Source organism: Solea solea, chromosome 3, assembly GCF_958295425.1.
Source record: "Solea solea chromosome 3, fSolSol10.1, whole genome shotgun sequence".
NCBI lineage: Eukaryota > Metazoa > Chordata > Actinopteri > Pleuronectiformes > Soleidae > Solea > Solea solea.
In genome coordinates this window covers 7,050,931-7,078,001 of record NC_081136.1, presented here as the reverse complement: position 1 = coordinate 7,078,001, position 27,071 = coordinate 7,050,931, and the positions used below count along the sequence as shown (strand labels likewise).

At 40.0% G+C, this 27,071-nt stretch overlaps 1 protein-coding gene across 12 annotated transcripts in view; it reads left to right on the top strand.

Annotated features, from left to right (window-relative positions):
- Positions 1 to 27,071, top strand: part of camk2d1 (calcium/calmodulin-dependent protein kinase (CaM kinase) II delta 1) — an 81,173-nt gene that overhangs the window by 19,984 nt on the left and 34,118 nt on the right. For 6 of the 12 annotated variants that reach the window (XM_058624013.1, XM_058624019.1, XM_058624015.1 and 3 more), the window contains exons 3-6: positions 16,953 to 17,012; positions 22,580 to 22,634; positions 25,037 to 25,102; positions 26,599 to 26,671. In XM_058624013.1, the coding sequence (XP_058479996.1) occupies positions 16,953 to 17,012; positions 22,580 to 22,634; positions 25,037 to 25,102; positions 26,599 to 26,671 (254 nt within the window). The remainder of the gene's footprint in view (positions 1 to 16,952; positions 17,013 to 22,579; positions 22,635 to 25,036; positions 25,103 to 26,598; positions 26,672 to 27,071) is intronic. The other 6 variants (XM_058624012.1, XM_058624018.1, XM_058624016.1 and 3 more) reach the window with 1 other exon arrangement.

Genomic DNA, 27,071 nt, shown 5'->3' with positions numbered 1-27,071 from the left:
TCCTAGGTCAGAGCTTTTAAGATTTTACTGAGCTTGTGCCTGAATGCTTCGCAGCAATAGTCCCAACTATTGATCTATTTCACTCCTCTTATCAGCGGCTAGGTTGGTTGTGGTGGCAACAGGCTAAGAAGGTCTGCTCCAGAGATCTCCATTTATATATCTCTCCCTCCAAGGCTGAGTTCAAACACCCCTATGGAGAAAACTAATTTTAGCCGCCTGAATCTGTGACACTTTGGGTCATTAGCCACAGTTAATGACCACAGACGAGCGTGAGAACGTGGTTCCACTAGTAAATCGAAAGATTTGCCTTCCATTTGAACGAGGTACTTATATGAATCTATTGTGATATGTTTAGCCACTGTAGTCATACGCAATTTACAGTTGCTTATAATACCTGACTGAAGATCTACATTCATAAAATTGGATTAAGTGATGCATCCGTTAACTGTACAGTGTTTTGTCCTTTGACCCTCATTGTTGCCGTGTGTAGCATGACAACAAGAAGAAATGATGATATGCTGAGCCTTTAAACATGGGAAGTTTCAGTTTGAGTGAAAGCAGGCCCAGATCCAGTGGTGGATTTATCTTTTTGTGTGCCAGCATGTGTAATCCAGGGTTTATAATCCCAGTCTCGTGCTGCTGTTAGTGCATCACAGCCAGAGACTCGCACACATCCTCTTCCTCTTCGCTCTCAGCAGCTCTGGATTATGTCTCTCCTCCGCTGGCTTTGTTGTCCCTCACGGTCGTACATCTGTCGAAAAGTCCTCTAGGGCAAGAGTGGGTTTGGAGAAATGACAGCTGGGAGTTAGAGAGGAGGAAGTGGCGGTCCCCAAGTGTGCGCGTGGTCAAATCACATTTCAAGCTCAATGCCATAACTAAAGGTCATCTGAAGAGGTTTTATTTTTTCCATCCGTTCACGGACAAGATGGATTGGGCATCATCAGGGCTTTGGCCAGGGCTCAGGTATATTTTCCACATTGCCTCAGTATTAGTGTTAACATAAATATAAATCTCAAGGTTCTTTTAAGAGCCAGTTCAGTCCAGTGAAAGCAAGAGTGCACAGGGTGAACAAAATGGCATGGACCCATTTCTACTACATAGAACTTCAAGATGAACTGTTAATTCATTCCCACATTTACAGATAATAAAACATGCGTTTATGGTTTTTCTCACAAGAGTTTAAGGGTAAGTCATAATACAATAAATGACACTGACTTTGAGTGCAGGATTTTAAAGGCGTTAATATTCTTTCAAGCACTGTCCGCCATTATCCTTCATCAACTTCTCCTTCAGCAAGTTAAAGATCAAGCAAAGCCAAAAATGTAACTTCTGTCACCAAGGCGCACAGTACTTGGCTTGGCTCTACTCGACTCTTCTCAGTTTGGTATCAGGTACATTGTTTTTCAGTACTTTAATACTTCCTCAGCATAGGTGTGTTCATGATCGCATGGCCGCAGGATGTACTGTACCATTACATTAGTCACTGAACTGAAATACTCGCTGGATTTCCTTGCTAAATGTCGGAGATTAGTGCATGTTTTCAGGATTTTTAACTCTTTTTAACTGATCTATGATTCAGCATTGTTCGGTTTGATTCTTGTGTCAGACGTCGCGCTCATGACTCTTCCATGACACTCTCTTACCAATCAGTGGCCGGTTCTCTGTTGATGTCACATTTTAGTATCTACTCAGCTCACCTGGAACCTCACCAGAGCAGGTACTATCCCTCATGGAAAAGCAAAAAAAACCGAAATCTACTTGAGTAGAGTCGAGCCGGGATGTGCTAGAACTGTATAGTGGAAAAGCGCCACAGTAGCATGACACTGGTACGTTTCTTTAGAGCCAGTACTGTATTGTGTCATAATTCCCCTGTATGATAAACACAGTAGTCACCACATGAAAGCTACTCACTGCAGTGTTTAAGATTCGCAATATTGCAAATCAAGTCTTCGTTTTTCTGCAAAAAACCTCAACTTGGTGGCCGTGAAAATGAGATAGTGAAAATGGGGCTTATGGGAATTCAGTGGAAATGTGGATGCTGTCATTTTTCATTATCTCCAATTCTAGCATTAGGATGAAGAGTTTTAGCCAAGAAGTGTCTATGTCTGCCACTTTTGTCCCATTCCTACCTGTGACACACAGACACAGACACACACTTTCCCCTCAGGCTGATGGTGTGATCACTTTCCCCTTTAATCCCGTAGACAGAATGAGATCAGAGAGCTGCTCTAATGTAAGTTTGGCATCAGACAGCATTTCCTGCCCTCCTGCTTTACAGCCTTTGTCAAACATGAACACCCTGAGAGGACACTGTCAAAAGTCTCGTTAATCTTTGTGACTTACCTTTTTTACTTAACTTCTACCCCCACCAATTTCCTCAATTCTTTGCAACATGTGAGAAGGCTGAACAATTAACACACAACTTTTAAATGAGCACTAATGACATGTAAGCGTTTGGATAATGAAGGCAGGTTAGACGGGAGTTAAACCTAATGGAAATTTGTAACAGAGTCCCCGCTCTGTGCAGTAGAGAGTGCAAGCCAGCAAGTGTTGACTCATTAAACAGACTGTTTTCCCAGTTGACGGTGACTCACGCCTGCAGCACAATCTCTGGAGCTGATGAGATGTTTCAGTACCACGTTTACTTTCAAATACCAATTTTGATACCTGGACCTTGCCAATACTGAGCATTGATCCCATTCAGACTTGCACTATATGTTTCAATCAGGCTTTGGTTTGGCCCCTTATCTCCAATGAAGGGCAAACTTAACGCTTCAGCATACCGAGACATTTTGGACAATGTTATGCTTCCAACTTGGTTTTGCAACAGTTTGAGGAAGTCCCTATTCTGTTCCAATAGGATTGTCCTCCAGTGCTGAAAGCAAGGACTATAAAGACATGGTTTGACGTGTTTTTGTATGGAAGAACTTGACTGACCCGCACAGAGCCCTGACCTCAACCCCATCAAGCACCTTTGGGATGAACAAAGATTGTGAGCCAGGCCTTCTCGTCCAACATCAGTGCTAGACCTCATAAATGAATGGACACAAATTCCCCAAAAAGCACACTCCAAAATCTTCCAAGAAGTGTGGAAGCTGTTAAAGCCACAAATGTACTGTATTATGTATTTGAATACAGTCCCTGTTGGTGTAATGGTCAGGTGTCCAAATACTTTTTTCCATATAGTGTATCTTAACAGTTGTATTTGACTGACCTTGTATGAAGTATGCAAAGATTTAAGCCATTGGACATATTTTATAATCTAGTTTTACACTCACAAGAGAACAAGAAACACCAACAAAGAACTGCAACTTAAGAAATTAATTAGCACATTTTCGAAAAAAAGGAGCCACAGTTCTTGTATACAGTAGACGTAGCTTTTGTAAATGTTACACTGACAGAAATTGGTTCTTCTTGCACTCTTAATACAGAAGTTTGCCAGTGGTGCTGCTGTGGTTTTATAGAGGAAAGGAAAAAAGGCAATTATCTGTAGTGTAGCGTTTACAGGGTTATCCGGGTGAAAGCGTGTACTTAAAAGATGTCACATTTAAAGATTTCTGTGCTCCCCAATGCCCAATCTGGGGTGGATTTTCAGCTGTATCTGAGGCATTGTAACATTTCTAGAAATGTGGAAGGTTGTGTCCAGATGAGGGGCTCGTTCTGGTGGCAAGTGATTCAATTTGACCCCTTGAACCTGCCCTTCTGAAGCCTCTCTGATCAAAGTGTAGCAGAGGTAGTGAAACGGTGATTTGTCCATCTGCACTTTAATGGCTCCTTTTAGTGAAACAAACACAGTAAACAACAGCCATTTTAAAGACTCACTGGGCTCGGGTCATACCGAGAAAAAGCAGCAAATGACAAAGAAAATTGAACAATTATCATGAAGTGAGAGGTCGCATGCTTTTTGGTGTTCAAAAGACAAGGCAGATAACGTGACAGAACCCAGAGCAGGTGACAAACGCTGTGGTGGAGATGAAGAAATAAAGGTTTTGACCTGAGGAAAGAAAAGAGTCTGCTCACATCAGAAAAACCATTAACACGGGAGGTAGCACTTCAGTGTCATCCAGACGGGACGCACTAGCAGCAATTAGCTGCGAGACCTCATCAGTGATGATGACTAAGTGTGTCTTCACATGTGAGCTTTTGCTTTTTTGCTCTGGTCTGAATAAGTTGAGTTTGAGTTCCTTTTAACCGAGAGGAGCTCTAATGCTTCATCCATTATTGTTAAAACAGGTGTCAATTCTACTCTGGATACACATGCTGTCCACATTACCCAAGTGTTTAAGAGCCCTAAAATGGCCATACCGGAAAAAATTGTATTTGTTTGAAAGCTCTGGGTCTGCGTATAAATCTGGACAGACATAAATGGAGTCTTGTTGAAGCAGTTACCCTCATAAGTGTCCTGACTGGCTCTTATCAGTCATGACTCCACCAGTAGCTATGAACAATTACTTTCAGTTTCACCTTGATGTCAGTCTTCCAACAGAAACCCTTAGAAAGTGGATGCAGATTACTCCTGATACGGAGTCGTAAGACTTGTTTGGATGTTGATTTGATGTGAAAATGTCCATTACAAATAGAAGCTGCAGGCTGTCATAGTTATACAGTTGTCATGGGCTAAGAGTTTTACTCATACAGCAGTTTAACTTGACGGTTTTGGTTCACTCATTGCTTTTTTTCTGCACACATACTAATGGGTTTCTGTCAGTGTTGTTCCTGTACCTGCACACACACAGTTAGAGAGCGGCTGTTGAACACAGCGCAGCGTTTAGCGTCTAAAGAGCCCGATGTTTGTCTCCAGAGACCAAATCAGAGCTCAAAGGAGGCTCATTAATGGACTTAGATCCACTGGGTGGACACAAAAATATCTGCGCATGAATGCTAACGTTTCCTTCAGCGGTGCTGGATGTGTAAAAGGACTGATTTTTTTTTTGTTAACATGTTAGTAATAGACTGTCGGCCTTCACTGCAGTTAGGTTAAATTATACTTGACAAGGTTTGCATTGTGTTCAGAGGATGTCTGTAAATTACAGATGACTTTTGGAAATGAAGGTTTTCTCTGTCCCCTATACTTGTCTTGGTTTTGGACTGAAAATAACTTTTATCTGTCGATTTATTCTCTCTTATTATTCTCTTGAGTAATCGCTTGGTCCATAAAATGTCAGAAATGATGTTCTCAAATGTCCCAAACATTTATATATATGGAGCAAAGAAAACCAGAAAATATTCACCATTTAAGAAGCGGAAAAATCATAAAACTTGTTTTAATAATAATTAAAAAAAAATCTTAATCAATTAATCGTCAAATAATTGTTTCAACCCTACTTTGTTATTCTCCCACACATTTTCAAATCTATTTTTTAACATTATATCAGAAAGACATGAATTTGTTGTCACTCTTCTCCCTTTCGGCTTCCTATAAAATATGATCTGGAAGACTGTTGAGCTTAATTTTTCCAAAGTCCTGACTAAAACTCTTCTTTAAGCCAACACGGCCCCCATGACCTCACTATTGAATGTCTTTATGCTGCCTGATTCTGGATAAAGAAATCCTTTTTTTTTTGGTATTTTTTCCCCCGGTTAGTGGAAAATGATGAATCATGTTGACACACTTGATGGATGGAAGATGACAACAGAATCGTTCAGTGTCTCTTTCATGTAGCATCCATAACTGATGGTCTTGGAAATGTGACTGTGCAGCGTTTGTCAGTAAACTGGAACATTACATAGGAAAATAATACCATCATAGTTTGGAGATAGTTTTATGGAAAATGTGTAATGCACTTTCTGTCATCAGATGTGGCTATTGTATTGGAGAAGAGGCGTTTTTCAGCTTGTTAAATATGAATATTTTCTGGTTTCTTTGATCCATATAACAAACAAATCATTAAAACTAAATAATTTGGGTTTGTGGACAAAACAAGACATTTGTTACAGCATGTTTTTGTATCTGGATATAAATACAGTGAAATACAGTATAATTAAAACCGCATAAAGGTCAGGAGATGATACTGTTAGGCTCAGCTAATATAAGTACAACTTTCAGGTCTAAATAGGGTCAGTTTAGTAGCTCTATGTAGATTATGTTTATTTTAAACTCACAGAAGCAACAGTAGCTGGATATTTGCTGCGATATAAGAGGTCGATTGTCTCCAACTGCACTTTTTTTTTTAGCATGTTTCACTTCCTTGTTTTTACTGGCAACAGGTTTACTATTTTGTGTTGCTCCCCAGAGTATAATCTGTTTTTGGCATATTTAAATACACCATGTACCATGTTGTGAATAGAACTTAGAGTCAATATTGTGCTGTGGTGGTTGCGCCTCCCAGTAAGGCCACAGTATCACTCTGTATGTTTCCATGCTAACACTAGCCTGAGCTTCATTAGCAGTGAAGGCGACACTTCACTGTATGAAATATATAATTTACAAGATTAAAAACAAAGTCTACTTTCAGATATGGATTTGAATGGTTACGAGTACTAGCGGGAAATGGATTTATAGTAATGCTAGGTGGCGATATTCCCCACTTTCTGCTTGTTAGTGTATATTTTTTCAGTTTAGCTTGTGGCTCATTGTTAGCATGCCAGGCCCCATTTTGAGTCTTCCTACCATACACGAACTTGAAATAATGGCAGATTGTTTCATGGCTAAGATACATGCAGAGGCAGCCGGACTCCCAGTGTCAGTATTCGTGTTTACATTTATTATTGAGTCGAGTTTCAGTCGGACAATAATTATTTTTTCTAATGTCACGCAAACAGACTGATTGGAATAGATATTATCCAGTCTTGTATTAGAAGTACAAGTAAAAGCATTAAAAAAAAGTGAGGAATTAGGATTGAACCATGGCAGCTCAGTGGTAGGGTGAGTTGTCTTTCAACGGGATGGTTGTGGGTTCAATTCCTGGCTCTGCTAGTCTATATGTGTCCTTGAGCAAGACACTTAACCCCATGTTGTAACGTGTGAATGGGTGAAAACTGTAGTGTAAAGCAGCTCATCAAGACTAGAAAAGCTCTATATAAATCTGATTTTATTTGGTAGTAACGAGTAACACAGATAGTTAGAGCAAATGTAGTGGAGTAAAAGTAAAAGTTGCTCGAAATATGAGTCACAAAGTACCGATATTTGAATTTTGTACTTAAGTACAGTAAAGTATTTGTACTGTGTTACATTACAACACTGATATCATCACAACAAGTGCTGCAAAGACTACTGGCAGCAGCTTTAATGTGATTTTCCCCAAGAAGAAAATTAATGACAAATTTAATGCTTGATATACTCCCATAAGCTGTCACAGTCAGTTAGGTCCGACATATTTTTAGTGTGAATGTGTTTGTTTGATGTTATTTGTGAGACGATGGAGTCAGGGGAGCGACGGCAGCGAACCAGTGAACTGTGACAAAATGGTGAAAGAGAGAAGAAGAGACGACAAAGGATGAGAAGAAGAAGAAGAAGAAGAAGAAGAAGAAAGGGATGGAGGGGAAAGATGAAAGTGAGAGATGTGAGAATGAGTGTGGCATTAACTGAAGGTCGCCAGCGGGGGATTTTCTCAGTGCCACGACGGCCTGGGGTTTGATCGGCGGGTCATGTGCCGACATGTTTTTGTTAATTGCTCATGAAGATGATGAAGAGATTGTGTTGCTACACAGAAATAGAATGTTTTTTTTAGCACTATTCCTCTGTCTTTACTATTTTGGTACCATACATGGAGGAGATTAATTTTCTCAACCTTCATTTAGACATTTAAAGCTTTAAAATATTAAAAATATACATGTTGTAGCAAATTTAACATAAAAATATGCATCTACTGTGCTGTACTGTGATTATCCTGACCTAATAATTATAATTGACAATATAATTGAGATAAATGGTTAGAAATAAACACTAATCTCTTTACCTTACAGTTTCATAAGCAACACAATATTTGAAAGGCAAATAAATAAATAAATAAATAATTTAATAAATAAATAATGAGGTCCTGGAAAGATTTCAATTTTATTATAATTTTTCTTCATTATGTTGCTTTCTAGCAAATATTGAAAAAGTGTCAATATTTATATAAAAGAAATGCTAGCTTAGCTTTAAGACATTTTTACATTTTAATCTTCTGCATTTCACATTCTTTTAATTTAAAACAAGTAAATGACGGTTTTCATCATATTTTTATTTTTTATTTTCATATATAAAAATAATGACTAGAAAAAAGGCACAAACACAGATTTAGAGATTGGTTATGGTGCTTAAGTGTGACGGTTTGAAGTATTTCAGTTCAGCACTGTTTGTGCTCCATTAGAGGGTGAATTCTTGTTCCGTCCAGGCTTTTTTAGTTGTAACGTTAATCCCTTAAACCCTGGACGACCTGCACGTCTCATCCTCCCTGTGTGTTTGTCAGCTTGCTTAAGCAGAAAAGTGTTTCGGTTTTTTCCCTGTTTATACAGACTTTCCCGCAGAAACATTTTTGCCCGGGGGGGAATGTGTGACACCCAGTTGTGTGCATTCTTTAGTGCACTTGGTCTCGCAGGTTTTGTTGAAGCAGGCCCAGACTTGTGTACATGGGTGTCATTCTTTTTGACTTGGTGTCAGGAGTTCACTATGACTTAGGTTTTTGCTATGCTGTAAAAACTGGAACATCAAATTGATCAATTAAACAGTTTTTTGGTTATAAAAATAGCTACTTTACAAAAAGATTGCTGTGATGCTGCTGGTTTGTTGCAGCAGGTGTGAAGTTGACATATTCCCTCGTTGTGTGAGGCAGGGTGTCATGGCAGCAGTTTAAAAAAAAGATAAATAAATAATATTTTGCTTAGGTAACATACTGTACAACAAGGTGTTCCAGAATCCTGGGTGTTCCCCAAGGATTCGTGCCAAGATTTGTTCGTGTCCTACTGAGATCAACAGCTGGAGGAGCTCAGGTTTTGGGCATGTGGGTGCTTGTGTGCCTGTCTGTTAACCATACTGTATAAAGTAAAGTTGCCAAAGTAGTTCTTCATTATAATGGCTTTAAATATATCATCTATGTCATCTGCTAATACTGACCAAATGAATAGCCAACTATAGCCACTTAACAGAAGGCAAACCTGATAAAAAAAATCTTTATAATGTGTTAACCACTTCATTTCACTTCGACTTTAGGTAGCCTTTTATGTCTAGTAATTGAAGATTATAAACTGCTCACTCCTTTAATACCAAACCCCATAGAGAAAATAAGTAATTTAATATTATAGCACACAGGAATTGTTCGTCCACTGCCACCGCCAAATGTTGTATTCTTTTAATTTCGGTGTTTGAAATCCTTTGTAGTGACATAAACTTGCCAAAGGTGGCAGCAGAAGCAGAATGACAGATTTTCTCTATGGACTTTGGTGTGGGAGAGTGAGTCGTTCACAAAGCGACACAAACTTCAGTTTGCAGTCTGAAGAGGTCAACGTGATAAAGCGTTGTTTGTGCCTTCCCTTTAAAACAATAGTCATTATCACACTACACTGATTAGAATGTTACTCTGTAGTGAATCAGTGTGCACATTTGATCCAAGATGAAGGAAAAAAAGAGCATGCATCATTGTGCAATTCACTGCCCCATGAGAAAAAATCAGTATGGAAACCCAGCTGGTCTGTCCAAACCTCCCCCCTCCTCCTCCTCCTCCTCCTCCTCCTCCTCCTCCTCTCTGTATGTAACAGCTGGGCCTGTTCTCTTCCTGTTTACACTACATCAACTTCATCACATGATCAGCCTAAACCATCAGTACATGTGCTGTAGCTGCAATCTGGCTGCTTTTTTTTTTTTTCTGTGAACAGAACTAGAGAATGCCCTTGTTATTTGTACATTGTCATAGTCGGTAATAAAGCCATGCATTTTTGAGACACCGGTCTGTCCTCTGAACGTCAATTTTTTAAAAGATACTCACTCGCTCACTCACACACTCACTCGCTCACTCACTCCCTTGGTCATTACTTACTCTCCAGATCCTCCTGGACTTTAGCTCATCAAAAACTGAGAGCTGAGTGTGGGGAGAGAGTGCGTAATGCGTATCAGAAAGCTCGGCTGTCACATGCAGGATTATGATGGATGTCCCACTGACTGCTCGTGACGCCGTCTGAGCCCCTGGAGGCCGGTGATAGCGGGGCAGACCGCTGACCGCCGCCGCTGGTGCCACCTGCCCGCCCACATGCTGACCCATCATATCAACCTAACGCCACGTATTGAAGGGCCCCGCGTGGAGAGAACAACCAGGACGTCGCTGAGTGAAAGCTGCTGGGACAGGGAATATGGAGGATCAAATAAAGTAGCCAAGCACTGATCTGACGGCTTCATGTCCCCCGACGAGACTACATGCTGCTTGACAGGCCTTTAAGAGAAACCTGTGAAATTCCACTGACATATGTCATGTAGTTCTTGTGTTTGGCTTTTAACCTGTCAACTCACAGCTGTTCATTTTCCGTACCTATGACTGCGTTTAAAAAATAAAAAATGGCCTTGAGTGGAGGATACAGCGGTAGAAGACGGATGGATGGATGGATGTTCTCATTTAGAGGAAAATGGACAACAAATTACAGCACATATGAGTGGACGGACACCAGCGTCATTGACAGCTGGTGTCGTCCAGTCAGTGGGAGCCTGGTTGCAGGTGACGTCTGTGAACCTCCAGTGCATATTTGTCTCGGAGGGTGCTGACTGTATCTGTGTCCATATGCTATTCTTTAGGAGCAAAATGGAGCATTAATTCTTGACCTTGAACACTTGACCTTGAACATTTCTTAACCATTAAACTGTTAAGTTTTAGTCTAACGTAATCTTAAATCTGCCCCACACTAGAGGAGAATTGGCCAGAATTCAGTCCCGATCTGGCCCTCCCGAGAATTCTGATTTTAGGATGATATGAAGATTATTTAGCCAAATGATCTCGTATTGTGAAGGATTATCAGACACAATTTTAACGTCACGGAATTAAAATTAAAATATGAAGTATTAAACAAGTTTTACGATTTGAACAGCGATAAATTGTGTGAGCAGAACCACACAATAACCAATGAGAGCGAGTTGGGAAATGGATGTTGAATACTCTTTTTTAGAACTATAACTTTTACAAGCCAAGTTGATTCTGTCTTCTCAGCAACATTATGACATTTTTTTTGTGTTTCTCAGCACAAAACGTCACGCCTCCATGTCTGTTTATATTCTGAAGTCACGTTAAATCATGCGAGTTTCTGTGAGATTCCAAATCCCTGGAATCTCCAACCCTGCAATAGTTTGATTAAACACCAAGTGTGTGGTCCCGCGTCTCGCCTAGATCGTCTCGTCTGTGCTTTCTCTGGATTAAAAAAAAACATTGAATATCGTTTACAGAATCTGTTGTGTTTGTGGTCTCCCACGTTTTTTTAAAAACCAAGTCAGATTTAGTGTGGGGCAGCACCGACAAAGATTTAAGGAAAGGTGGATCTTTGTTTTTGTTTAAATAAATAACACATGGGTTGTCCAGGCTCTACATTCCATCCATTCTTATCACCTTCTTCCCTCTTCACCTCCCACTCATCCAGATACACATTCTCTGAATGTTAGTCACACCTGCTCTCTGCTCTTGCCCACGGCAGCATCAGTCCGTCTCTCCATGTGTGTTTGCGTGTGGGCATGTGCTGTGGTTTCCCGACCTGTTCTATTTTTAGCCCTTTTCACGTCACATCTGCCTCCTTTGCCTTTGTTTTGTCTCTACTGGTGCTGTGATGATGATGATGATGTTCTTGTCTTCACTTAAGTGTACAGGTAGGCAGAAAGGGAAGGGGAATGTGATAAATGAAGCATAAATACAGCAGCAGCAGCCGCCTCCCACACAAACGCAATGCACTTTTCTTTTCTTCCGTGCCTCAAGCCACGGAGAAGCAGTGTTGCCGTTCAGAGAAGGCTCACTGCCGCTTCTGAATAGTTGGTTTTACATCTCGAGTCACAGTTTTTTTTTCTCATTTCTCATGTTTTATGACACAATTTTTCCCCGTTCTTTTCACTCTGTGTCATCATAATGGCAACACGAGCCGTCTGATGGCCTCGTTGCGCGGTCTCTGAGCGGCTGCAGTGGTCAAGGTTCTGGCTTGGAATATCATCTGTGGGCTTAACTGTGCCAGAGCTGCGAGTGAGTCAGTGCGAGTCTGTGTTGCTCTGTATGTCAAGGAGTTTGGCCTCAGGAAGACCTGAGAAGCAGAATACGATGTGAAATTGAATGAGGAAGAGAAAGAGTCTGTAGTGGATAGTAACCTAGACAACAGGTAGAGAGGTTATTTCAATTATTTATTTTACTTGTATATTTCTTGATCACTCTTGAGCCTGTGCTGGTTATAAAACGGACGTCTAAGAGAAAATCGCACCGATCGTACTGAGTCTAGCGGACTATTAGGTATGAAAATGACCATAATGTCCTGAACTTTAACTTAATTAACAAAAACTATGAATTAGCCTGTACTACTCATGATCAGCAATGCAAGTTATACTATTTGTGAAGTGAGCTACAAGCAGAGGGCAGGAGGAAAATGCTACCAACATGGAACCGATGTAAGTACATTTCAATGACAAAAGAGCATCCAAAAAACATGATTCATGGTCACGTAGCTTCAAAGTATCAGTGTGAGCAATAGAATAAATTGGGGATAATAGTGGAAACTTTTACAGTCTGTCCACAAAGGCACTATTTACCAATGAAGGAATCATTTTATACTAAGGTTGAGGAACATGCGGCATCCAGGCCGTGTGCAGCGTGCAAGACATTTCCAACCCATGAGGCAATTTATAAATAAAAGCAACTTAGGAGCAACAACAACATCATAAAAAAAAATTCTCATGACAGCAACTATTTTCCTGCAATTTTTAGATCATAGTTTGACATCTCGCCAACTCTGCGTCAATGTGAAGACGCACATCGACGCAGACACTGAGAATCCTTGTTAGCTACAGCTAATTGCATTTTATCAGGGCTCTTGTTACAATTCCTGCAATTACACACACACACACACACACACACACAAGAGCCTCCAGTGCCACTGCAGCTCCACCAGTAAATAAAGTCACAATGATTACCATTGCTAATGATGACTGTCAGCTCAGGCGTCAGAATAGACCTGTGAAGCTGACCCACCACCCCTCCGTTGGGGGTTGCGCAGCGAGGATCGGTGTATTGTGGGAGAAAAGCGTGTCTCGTCTTCTTCCCTGAAGTCATTGTCTTATTCATGAGCCAATGTGTTTCAGGTTTATCCAAGGAATAAGCAATTGTTACAAGGCAGTGGGTTTCAGAGTGTAGACACTGTGCTTGCAAAAACACAGTTTTTGATTTTCGCTTGATTTTTTTTTATAGTTTGGTTTCCTGAAGAAAAGACTTATTCAGTTTTTGTGAATTAAAGTCAAATTTTAAATTGTTATAGGGTCAGACAAGCAGCAAAATTTACTGTCACACATGCAGCAAGGTTGATGGGGAACTTGTATATTATTGAAATTTGGAGAAAAGGTACAATGGGGTGTCATCTGCGTACAAATTGATTCATTTTCCCAATCAGGAAACAAAATTGTAAAAGTCATAGGTGATGTTTATGGTTCTAAAAAGTAGCCAATTCTTTACAAAAATAGAAGAGAGAGTATTTAAAAATGGCAGATTTTTGACCATGAACCACCAGTCATGTAATATCTTACTATAATACTAGTTCTGTGGAATGTCTCAAGGATTAACATATAAATTGAAAGCGATATAGGACCATATATGAGGTTCTGCGGCACAAACACAGACACAGTAGTTACAATGTTAGAGAAAATATGTGTAACCACTGACACTGCTGTGCTGTAAATGATTTACAGTGTTGTCATACAAAATTTACCAATCAAAAATACCATGTTAAGTGATGATAAAAACCCAAGGTTGTGATATAAATGAAAAAATAATAACAGCCCAATGATGGTTCCCTGGGGCACCCCACAAGATACAAGGTGAACAAAAGTAAAATATTTGACAGGTGTAACAGAAAGTGTCCAATTAAAGAGACACGAGACAAACCATTTTAATGGCACAACCACTGATCCTGACCCATTTCTACAGTCTGTCAATTAGTAGGTTGTTAGTTCAAAGTGTCAATAGCAGCTCTTAATATATATAGTGTTTTGAGAAAAAGAACTGTGCCTCATATTCTGTTCTCTTTCCAATCCTTGCCTTTTTTTTTGCGTTTTGGCATCACTTGGAATCGGTTGACTCAGTCTGCTGGAGTGAACATGTAGAAGGGAGAGCCAGGAAATAAGAGAGGAGATGTTGCCTGAGGGAACAGGCAAAGTAAAATGGGTTAGTATGTATATGTGGGCGGTTTGATATGTCAGGGGTGTTTTCATCACTTCTGCCATTTTCTTATTACACTCACTCTCCTGGTCTCTTGGCACCAAACTCCATTACTCACTTATGACTTGAATAACAGCAGGTGAAAATGGTCAGGAATGACAGATCTTTTTCGTTTTCACACTCAGTGATTAAAGGTTAGACTGTTTTAAAATACATGTGTATGTGTGCTTGTTTCGAGGTGGGTATGTGACAGTAATGACTGTCTGAGCACGTTGACGGATTATGTTTTAAGTGACCGAACCTCGCTGTCTGTGATTGAGAAGCCAGATGTGCTGCTTCACTGCGAAGGCCGCTCATTTGATCAGTCAGCTGAGATGAAAATAGCTGGCTGTCCTCCTTTCTGTGGCCCGGGGATGATGTTCAGGAGCTCATGTAGGTTTGTTAAATGGGTCGGCTCCTGAGTGAATCACGCCAGGGCACGCAACAGGAGAAAAATAATATTCCGTTGACTTATAATGGCATGGAAGGTTCTTCCGTTAGCTGAGGAGTTTCTGAACTGGTTGTTTAGAGTTTTGGAACCTTAAAACTAAAATATTTCTGTAAAATATCGGGTATTGTTGGGTTTTAACTGGGAACCATCTTTCATCAGAATGTTACAGCGTGTAGAAAATGAGTCACGCAACATTCCACATTGCAAATCAACAATCCCTTGTGTCCTACTCATATTTTACACTGTTATTTGTTGTTATGTAGATTTTAACTGAATGTCAGTTTTGCCTGTAGCATAATGTGCAACAATACGTATTGCTAATGAGATTTAAAAAGAAGGAACAGTGTATCTGTGTGCAAAAGTCTATAGCCCTCATTATAAGAGGATATAAGGGTTTTGGCCCCAGGATTGTGTAAAATTGTGTAAGTAAGTTCCTATTCACATTGTGGTTGAGTTATTTTTAACGCCACAGGAATTACAGTTGGTAAAGTCTGAGTCAAAAAGGAACTCTAAGAGAAACTGAAACAAATCCAAGATTTGCTCTCACATTTATTTTTGGTAAACTTGACAGACAAAACGACTTAAATGCAAGATATTCTTCTGTTCAACAGAAAACCAAACCAGACATAATAATAAACAATAAACAAATAATTTCACTACTTTCAAAACCGTTTTTATGACTGCATTTTGAATGGGACTATGTATTTTCAAACAGGAAGAGATGAAATTATCTGAAGTATAAGAAGCTGCACACAACATGTGGCGGGCTGATAATGAAGACTGTGAACGAACGGAAGGAAGAGACCAGCTGCCTGTGGTGGGATGTTTGACGACGGGTGAGCACCACTCGTGCTGTGCATCTTGTTATGTCACAGATTAGCAGCAGTGATGTGGAGATAGGGAGGGAAGTCTACTTCAAACCCAGTGACTGAGAGGATTATGGCCCCCCGTGAAAGTGCATCCCATTGGTCAGATTAGGACTAAGAGACTTGTAAAGCGAGGTGTGATTGGAGTTGGTACCGTCACATCTGACACTGGTGATACTGTACATTTACAACAGATGTTACAACAGGACCTCTCATATCTGGTCCATATTGAGCTTTTTCTTTTGGTACAATCTTACTTACTCTGCAGCCAACTATTACCCAAGCCTCAACAATTTAAACTTGTTCTGTTGAACCTCCTCCCTCGGCTGTTCCAACTTTCCCCTCAGAAGACTGCTCTTTCCCCCACACTGTCCCATGATTTTTGCCTTACTTTTGAGAATTCAGATTGGATTAACAAAATATAGTTCCAATGTTCCCTGAGCTTTTCCAACACAACTGCCGAATTTGCTATTTTATCCACCGCTTCATTTTCCTTTATTCCTACGTGAGCTGGCACCCACGTGAACCCCAGCTTTATGAATCCCGTAACATGATTTCTGTGACTATTTCTGATCTGGCTTTTGGCTTTCCCTTGTTTTATGGCTTCCAATGCGGCGAGGGAGTCACTGGGATAAATGTTGAGGCTGTCTTAGAGTCTTCAACCCACCTGAGGCCCAGATTATTGCCAGGATCTCTGCTGTACAGAAACAATCTTGTCATTTGTTCTTTTCGAGAAGCTATGACGCAATATTACGATATTCCTATTTTGGTTTAAAACGACGCTGTAAGAGCTGAGATTAAGCGCCGGCAGGGGACGTAACCTGTGATGGAAACCCTTCAGTGTGTGAGTGTACTTCACTGGAGTGTGAATTCCCATGAGTGGATGTTAGCATTTAGTCACTGCTGCATGAACGTCGAGTGGTTATTGATGAACGTGGCACTCGAACACATCGGACTTTACATCCAACGTTAGCGCATGTGGTTACATCACCGGGGGCCGTGGAGTCGAGCGTGACAATCCTACACTACTCACAGTTGACTTTTGTCTGATCACACTGTCAGAATGTCTTCCTTCATCCTGTATTAAGAGTATTGCTGGAGACGTTTTCCTCAAATGGATTTCTGTACTCTGTAATGAATTACGATCGTTGGTTTATTTGATCATCTGTTTCGGGAAGGGAGGGAGTGGTGGATGGGTGGGTGGATCTCAATACGTGGAATCTCTGCGCTGATGTTTAAATTGCGGGGGCTGCTCCTCGGACAGATGTGACTGATGTGCCGTCTTATTGTTTCCCGCAGATCACCAGAAGTTGGAGCGCGAAGCCAGGATCTGCCGTCTGCTCAAGCATGCCAACATCGGTAACCAGCGCTCCCTTACTATTTCTTTGTGTCTGTCTCGTCCATATCTGTCATGATGTCTCATCAAGAGTTGTGTTTAATTAAAGTAAAGTAAGTAAAGTAGCTAGTTAAGAGTTGTATGATTATAGGTTATGTACCCAATTCCCATCGCTCGCTATTGATTTAGAGCTGCAACTAACGATTATTTTCATAATCAATTAACCTGTTGATTATTTTCTTGATTAATTGAGTAATCGTTCAGTGCATAAGATGTTGATCAGTGTTTGTCAAAACCAAAATGATTCAGTTTAAATGATTTCATTGTTATCTCGAGCAAAGAAACCAGAAAATATCCACATTTAAGAAGCTGGAACTACTTAAATCTTGTTTTAATCATGAAAAAAGCTTCAAACCGATGAATTGATTATCAAAATAGTTGATGATTAATTTAGTAATGGATTAATAATCGATTAATCGAGTTATTGCTTCAGCTCTAGGTTAATTTGGACACTCAGCCATCTATTGTCGGGCCCAAGCCCGGACAGGAGCGTTGCTTCAGGAAGGGCATCCAGCTTAAAATATCTCATATGTAGATCACTGAAAAATGTGATCCGCTGTGGCGACCCCTAGAGAGGGGAAAAACGAGAAAAAATGTTTAATATGTAGATCATGAAATACATTTTTAATACTTTTCTAGGACTAAAAGAAATCATACTGATGCTCCAGTATATCCTTTAAACTGCAGCAGAAGTGCAGTTGGGATTTAATTCAATTCCAAGTGGTATTAAGAAAAAAAAACAACCTTAAATTTGATTTAGTGAACCTTGGCAGCACAGTGAGAGGAGAAACAGAGTATTTCCCTAGATTTGATAAAACTGCCTGGAAATGATCCAAAATAGCAATGAGGCATATTTCACTGGGGCAAAAAAAAAAAAAGAAAAAAAATGTTCCTATCCTGCTGTATATTGGCACAGAAGCCAATGTATGACAATAATCTTCAACTTCAATACACCCAGACCACTGGCAACTTATGGCCCGCGGGCCAAAACTGGCCCACTAGCATCAATTTGTGGCCCAAACAAAATTGAAAGGAGCATTTCCTATTTAGCTGTTGAGCCTGCAAAGTAAAACACATAATGTAGAAACTTGCTAAGGAAAAAATGTATTTGATGACCCCTGATCTGGACCCTTAATTCAGGTACGGTGGGTGATAAGTGAAGCTAAACTTCTGGCTACCTTCCTTTCCTTTGCTGCCATTAGGAGCGGATCCTGACTGGTTTAAGTTACTAGACTTTTCCTTTTCTTAGCTTTCAAACACAACAGCTTTTATATTAATGTCCTAGCGCTGTCTCCTCACCGTGACTCCAAGGGCTGCAGAGCTACCTTTTGAAGGTCTTTAAAAATGTAGCACACTCATTTATTGAAATGACACCAGTGTTCAGTGTGCGGGGATGTACAACACAAACCACACAAGAGTTTTTACTGTAAATGTAAATGAGTTCTGCCTCAGGGGGGCGTGGCCGTGGTGAGCATATTTACATTGTCCCATACTTTGCATGGGCTTTATCTACAAATATAGCACATCTGCATACATGAACACCCACATCCCCCACCACCACGTCACAGATACTCACACTGGGAGCTACAGAGACCAAATGACTGTAATTACCACCTCAGTCATGGCATAATGAAAACTAGCATTTATTAGTTGTTTGGTCCTTTTCTTTCCTCTTTAGGGAAAAAAGATGGATGAGTTTGTGGCAGCGACAAACGGATGAATAATGGGGGGTTGGTTGGGGATCGATAGACCAACGCATCACCATGGAGTGTTATAAAGATAAGAGAGGGCTATCTCACAGAGGTTTGGCTTCCCATGTGTATTGCCCAAACTAAACCGAGGCTTTATTTCAATGGAACACAGTAATTTTGCATTGAGAGAGACAGTGTTAATAGGTGGTTAGTTAACAGACCGACATTTTAGATCCCTTTAAATGGACTTTAACTGTTTCACAGTTAAATAAGCAGTTGAGGAAGACGTGGATCAGTAGGAAAACCTTGATAAAATGTTAGGAAATCTTGCGTTTGCACACATCCGCTGTCACTTTTCTCCTCAATAAATGTCCCAGCGCTCTCATTTGAAGATGGTGACACGTCGGCAGCAGCTGGTGTTGGACTCATTACTACAGTATGCCATTCACGAAGCACCCAGCTTGGGAAAAGCCCTAATTCCTTTAAAGGTTTCAAACATCAATATAGCAGCCAACAATTATTTTCTATATATAGAAACTGTATAGTGGATTAATGACGTTAGGGACGTCTTTGTTTTGGTAGCTTGTGCAGGCGTGTGCTGTATGTGTGAAGCCGTCTTTGTGTCATCATTAGCCCTCCCCACACAACAGATGATGACTCCAGCTCCAAAAGGCCGCGTGGACACACTCATTTTCACCCATTTGCATTTAAATAGGCACATAATCACTTCAAATACACCTGTCTGCTGCCAACCACAGTGCAGTCAAACTTGAAACACTGTGGCTACACCTTATTTTATGCCGTATATGGACTAGGCTAATCTTGCCACTTGGCAACCATCTTGTTCACGCCTTTAGGCAGCTGTTATAGACTCACAAAGACCAGGTTCCTATCTAAATAAATGGAGGAGAAAGACGTTGGGGCAGACAATATTGCATTTATAACCTCTAAAGTCTCCCAGTGATAGATCTCTGCGATGATGATCGGGGAATTATCTGACAAAGACGTCAGGGAATCCCTTGGGGAAGATCTTTCCTTTTTTTTAAAAATCTTCTAATCCATCCATCATCTCCTATTTTCTCTCCGACCTGTCTCTCTTTAACCTCTCTCGAACACCGAAATTGGAATGACCTTTTTCCCGAAGCCCCTTATTTCATATTCATACGCATTCACGGCGCAGTCGTTCACCGCTGAACGTATTTCCAACAGAATCCATTTCGCCCAGACGAAAATATCATAACTAGAGCATGAGTTATTCCCCCGCTGACCTTATACAGACCAAACAAATCAATTGTGGATTATTAAAACTGAGCCAAAATCAATTCTAGCGGAGCTTTTTTTTTTTTAATAATATTATTGTGCGGGCTGTTAAAGCTGCATTACGTTGGATCTACACTGTCAATGATCACTCATTAACCTCATTGGCACTGCATTGAATTTTTGAATCATCTGTCTAAGAAATGTGCTGTAATTACTCGAAACCATTAAAACTATAGAGGGAACTGTCAATCTTCTTCGTGTGATTTAGCATTTAATACAAAATGGACAAAACAAATCCCAATAGTGTATTATGCAGAGATGAGACAATGCCATACTCAGTGTAGTGTCCAATACTGTAATACTGTACTAATATTGGACAGCTCCACTAAAATCCAATACAGTCCAAAGAGAATGGAGATTGGAGAATTATGCCGGGGCTTGAGCTGTGTTAGGTAACCAGTGTGACACAGAAGAGTCGTTTAACTGCAGTGAGACATTAATTATTGACTGCAATTACAGCGTCTCCAGGGGTTAATATTGTTGTAACAGTTATTTAGGCTGTTCTTAACCAGCTCTGAGAGTTGTTGTTGCCAATCAGTAAAACCTTGAATATTTAATCAGATTTATGCCCTGTTCTGTAGTGTATTTAAAAAGAAAATAACATATGCTTTCACTGTAGTGAGACCGCTCAACCTACACAAAGCCAAATAAAGGGCATACATTAAAATTTCAACAGTCTCTCCTCATGTATTTTCCACATAATAGTACATTCACAGCTGTATCTCCAGCCTCTTATGGAGAACAGAGGTGAATCATTTATTTCTTATAGCGGTGTATGAATTCACTCTGGCGACGCATGGAGACTGTGCTGACATTTAAACCCCAAGCAGCAAATTCTGTGTTCTTTCACTTCATGACTAAATGAATGAATGATTTTTCAGCTTCTTAAATGTGAATATTGTTTATTTTTTTTTAGCTCCATATAACAAAGAAATCCTTAAAACGAAAATAATTTTAGTTTGTGGACAAAACATGACATTTGAGAAACATCATTTCCAGGTTTGGGAAACGCCGATCAACATTTTACAACTCGATTCATCGAGAAAATAACCGACAGATTCATCAATTATGAAAACAATCGTTAGTTGCAGCTGTATTTATCGTGATGCAAGTATCTTGCATCTTGCATATTATCGATATCCTTTATTGTGAGTTCCTGTGCGATTCCCACTCCTATTTCACATGTTTGTTGGGAGACTGTGTGTCGTTAACGTATTAACGTATCTGTGTCGGTGATGATGAACGGTTTATTTCACAGAAGCTGCACATGAAGGATTTGTGTGGCTTTTATCTGCTCAAAAAACCTAAAGTGTGCTGTTTAATATTAATATGCTTGATACAAGAACAGTCACTTTGATGAATATAATTAAACCTTTAGGGAAATCAACTGTGTTTTTTTTTGTGTGTTCCTACATCTGACAGTGGCATGAAAAGAGTTCTTTTCAGTCACTGTGTGATGACTAAAGAGCTGTTAATCTCGGCAAACTGTTTCTGAATGTGAATATGCGAGGGACAGGGCGGAACAGAGAGCAAGAAGACTCTGTGTTTGTCGAATAAAGACGTTATAATTTGTCTTCTTTGATGTGTGGATTGTGAATGTGAACAGACATTGGGCAAAAAAGTTGGGGAATAAAATCAGGTTATAGTTGTTACAACAAAGGCCCAGATTTTTGCTGTTTTCACCGGAATCCACCAGAAAATATTGGCACTTTAAAGGCCAATTAAACACCAGACTATAGAACTGATGGACTCCAAGGTTTCTGCCGACATTTCACATCAATTAATCCAGTATCAGGACTGCAGCAAACTATTCTTTTAATGATAGGTGAAGATTAAAAATAAAATTGTATTTTCTCCAACCAAAACTCCATTTGCTGCAAATAAATCGCAACATATTCATATTTAAGAAGCTGGAATCTGGAAAACGTGTTTTTATTCTATAAAATACTCGCTCAAACTGATTAGTTCAGTGGTTCTCAAGCCTCTTATACTGTGTGCACCAACCGTAGTTTTCCAGGCTTAACACGTTGTGATGTCATCTGTCTTTGAGGAGTAATATGACATTTAAATGGGGGTGGAAAAAAAACACAATGTTATGAAATCTCTTTAAAAAAAATCATTTTCTTACATTTGTACAACCGAGGAAATGGGAGAACAGAAACAGTTGGAACAGACTCAGAGAAACCTGGCAAATTAACTGGGACAACAAGGCTCTTGGAATCCAGAAAACAAATCTCTATTATAACTGTTCTCTCACAAAACTGTCTTTAACAATGACAAATAATAATAAAAACAAAAAAAACAACGGGTGATTTTAGTGTCGGAGTCTTAAACACACTCCCCACTGAGCGGAAACAACGCGACTCTGGTGTTCAGTGCTTAGTTTGTGCTTCAGTGAGTTGTTCATCCGTCACGCAGTTACCTCCTGCTGCTTCCCTGGATCTGCACAACACTGTCATACATAATAGAATAACTTTCACGTCTCTTTTGTCCCCCCCCTCCCCTTTCCTTTCTTCCAGTGCGACTCCATGACAGCATATCAGAGGAAGGATTCCACTACCTGGTCTTTGACTTGTAAGTGCAAGAGATGTTTATTTCTACGTCGCCTCTTTGTCGCGTTTTCCTTTTTTACGACACTCACAGGTTTGAAATGTGCTCAGCGCACAAGTGCAACCGCTGTACAAGTTCAAATTTCCCCGCGGTGACATTTGGGTTGAGTGCCGTGTGTCACGACAGATGAGAAGATGGTTCGCGCCGCTCATTTAATCCGTGTAGGGATGGCACTTTGTGCTTCTGTGGGGGATTATAACTTCACCTGGAGTCAGCTGGTGACTGCAGATGGCTCGACAAGGCTGGTTATTGTCTGAAACGCCGACTGATTGCGGTAGTCCATTAAAGCTGTAGTATGTAACTTGAAAATAAAGCAAATGTTCCATTTTAACCATTGCGAATTAAGGCGCTACGTGATTCTCTCTCTCTGTCAGTGTTTTTGTTTTTGTGTCTGTGGCGACACAAAGCAAAACAGCTTTACACTTTTCACTTTTCAGATTATTCAATTATTAATCGATGACTTAGTATCAGAGTATTAGGGCCCAACTGAAGAGAAAACAGTATTTAGTCTTTCGAGAAAAGTCGTAATATTACAAGGAAAAGTCATAATATATGACTTTTTCTCATAATAGTAAGAGTTTTTTAATAGTACAACTTTTTTAATAAAGTCGTGATATGAGATTCTTTTTATCATTTTAGAATTAAATGTATTATTATTATTGTTGTTAAATAGCAACAGAATGCAGAGGTAACTCCACAGCTGATCATCTGAGATTCTGCTTGAATAATAATTATGACTTTATTTTCGAAAGGTTTTTTTTTTTTTTTAAATCTTCAGTTTGGCCTCAATACTCAATTGGAATGTTTTTTGTTTCTTTTTAAATGATTAAATCAAGCGTTCAGATTCTTCAGCTTCTTAAATGTGAATACTGTCTGGTTTCTTTGAGACATTTTGAGGACATCGTCATTTCGAGGTTTGGGGGAAACAACGATCGGCATTTTATGGAGCAGACAAGTACTCGAGAGTTAATTGAATGACAGTGCTGAACCTAAGAAACAAGAAAACACCCATAAAAAGTCTCAGAAATGGATTCTGCTGCTAGACCTAAACCTGTAAGAACTCTATATGTGCAGAATTCGAGTGCTAGAAACACAAGAACCTCATATTTATATATTTATAACCAGATTGATGTCTTCCACGTGAAGCTTGGGTGCTTTTCAAATCCGATGCAAATTTAGAAACTGACATGAATGATGTGAGATTTACATTATCCGACACATTTCAGTGATACATGAGGGGAATTTCACGCTCGGGAGCTGGATGTTTTGTTTCCTCCCGACTCTAATCTGCTGTTATGAAGCGTAAAAAGAGAGCGGTTTTGCCTGCATTTCCTGCAGCAATAATCATCTATACACACATGTATATGTATGTGTTACTTTGATGATGAAACACTTATGTTAGGCCCATGAGGCAGCTCACTCTCTATTAAATCCACCAACCTCCTCTGCTGCTGTCAGTCGTCGTCTTCCTCTACATCTATTACATCCATTTCCCAATTTGTTAATCACGCAGTCAATATCCTCATCCGTCATCGTGAAACTAATAATCCAAGCTTTCTCTCTTCCACTTCCTTTAATCTACTTCCCCGTTCTGTCACTCCGCCTAACCCCTGGTCAGCTGTTTGCAGACTAAGCTGACCAGCTTCCTTTTTTGTCTTAAACTGTGCATTTAAAGATTTAATGCAACAATAATTCCATAATAACATTTCTGGATTATTTTAATCAAGTGATTTTGATGTGTCTCTCTGTCATTAGTACATTTACTTACTGTTCGTATCAGAACCCTATCCGCATTGTTAGGACTGCACTTTTTAAATCATCGGGCACAAAGTTATTATCGGATTAATAAAATCAGATTATTGGAAAGTTTACAGTGTCTGCATAGGCAGCAAACCAGAAACAGCAATTTTACTTATTAAATCATGTCAACCCCCTTTTATTCATCAATTTACTGAGGGAAAACTAATTTAAAACGACAAAACATGAATACAGGACGTTCAGAAGAAGAGAAACATAAAGCAAAACAAGACAAGGTAAACAAAAAGAAAGGTAAACAAAGAAAACAGATAATGAAAAGGATATACTCAAAGGAAATAGTGGTCTGTTTGGCTTGTTTTTCATTTGTGTTTAGTATGCGACAGAAAATATAAACAAAACAAAAATGTGTTGACCGTACCACAGTCATTTGTTTATATTCAACATTTATCCAATTTGCATCCATCTAAATTCTGGTGGGTGCATGTGTGGCTTTATGTATTTGTTTACTCATTGACCAAGTCACATCTTCATCTCAATAATGCAAACACAATGATCACACGTTGCATGATTTTATTATATTTTGAATGTCTTTTGTCCGTCCCCTGCAGAGTCACTGGTGGTGAGCTGTTTGAGGACATCGTTGCCAGGGAGTACTACAGTGAAGCTGACGCCAGGTCAGAGTCACACCTCACTCTGTTTACATTTCTGTCAACCAATGTGTGACGTGAAACCTCGTTTATTTGGTATCATGAAGGCATATTAAGGTAGAAACACAGTTGACGCCTATTAACAATAATATAAAGCAAAAACTTAAGCAAATACTTAAAAAATATGAATGTTTAAAATATTTCAACTAAAATCTAGCAGTATTAAAGTGTCTCCTCTTCATATGCCTTTCATGCTCCTATTTCTCTCTTCACATTTCCTCTTCTACCTGAATTTTACCTTCGATCATGGATCTACTTTCCCAGTGTCGCCGTGCTTCCTGTTTATTTTTAAAATCCACTCAAAATGGAACCAGTTTTTGCAAAAAAGAAACCGCTTCATCCCGAAGAATCCCTCTTCAAATTCCTCATCCAGTGTTTTTTTTTTTCCATAAAGCTGGGTTGAAGTTTGTCTTCCAGAGCGGCTCCAGGTCCTCTGATGTTCAGAGTTGCTCGTTTATGAAAATAAGATCCACATTTTGGAGAAATCTGGATTCTAAGTTGCAGTGGATTTTACTGATTATGTAATTATTATTTTTTTTTATATAAGCTTTATTGATGAAAACAGCATGCGTGTGACCTTTGTATATCTCTCTATGTTGAATAGCATAAAGGAGCAGTTCCACACTGTGCTTTCTTTCTGAAAGTGACGTGAAATGGTCCATAGTTAGCGGGAGTTAGCCTAGCTTAGCATTAGGACTGGAAACAGTGGGGGAAAGCTAGCTTACAGCTGTATCACTCATCAACATATATTCTAGTCAATAAATACTGTAAATGGCATAAAGGAGCGGTTTGCTTCAGAATGTGACGTGAGAACATGGTCCGTAGTTAGCAGGAGTTAGCCTAGCTTAGCATTAGGACTGGAAACAGTGGGGGAAAGCTATCTTACAGCTGTATCACTCATCAACATTTATTCTAGTTGAATAAATGGCATAAAGGAACAGTTTGCTTCAGAAAGTGATGTGAGAACATGAGTATCGTATAGTTTGTGGGAGTTAGCCTAGCTTAGCATTAGTTCTTAAACCGGGGTGAAAGCTAGCTCATCAGCATTTATTCTAGTAGATGAATAAATGGCATAAAGGAGCAGTTTCTTACTGAATGTCATGTGTGAACACGTTCAGTCACAGAATGTTGTCTAGCTTAGCTGTAGAGCTTGAAAGGGCGGAAAGCTAGCCTAGCTATGTCCAGCCATTTGTGCTTCCTGTCTTTATGCTAAGCTAGGCTAATGGGCTCCTAACTGAACTGAAACTGTCATCTCACTCCAGAAAAGAAAGCAATCAGTCATATTTGCAAAAAAAACAAAAATAAAGGGTGAACTGTTCCTTTAAAACATTTCCTCTGTAAATGGAGTGTTGGTACATGATGTGTTGTGGTGTGTTCTGTCTGTTCTCCTGACATTCACCTGTTCTCCCTCTTCCTCTCCTTCTTGCTTCTGGCCTCCTGGTATCTCTCTCTCTCCTCCACAGTCACTGCATACAGCAGATTCTAGAAAGTGTAAATCACTGCCACATAAATGGCATAGTGCACAGGGATTTAAAGGTTAGTAAGTGATGACAGGAACGGCCAAAAGACACAGGGCCTGCCCACCTGCGGCGCCTCACCCCGCTCCTCCGCTGCCTGATCAGTCGACTAGTTAACCTTTTCGCAGAGCGCCGCCTCCCCGAAAAAACACAACCGCCACCACCCTCCCTCCCTCCCTCCACCAGACACAGCTCACACACACACACACACCGCCACCTGACAGAAGTGTTCAAATAACCACTTACTGCACGGCATTGTGGGCAGTTTTGGCAGGAGAAGGAGGCGGTGGGTTGTGTCGTTTCCTGGGGAGGGGCTGGTAGATCTCTTGTAGATGACCTGCCCCTCCTGTATCGCGGGGCACAAAGTGCATGTAGCATCTGACCAAACCCATGCTGTGACGAAGCAACTGAGAGGCTTG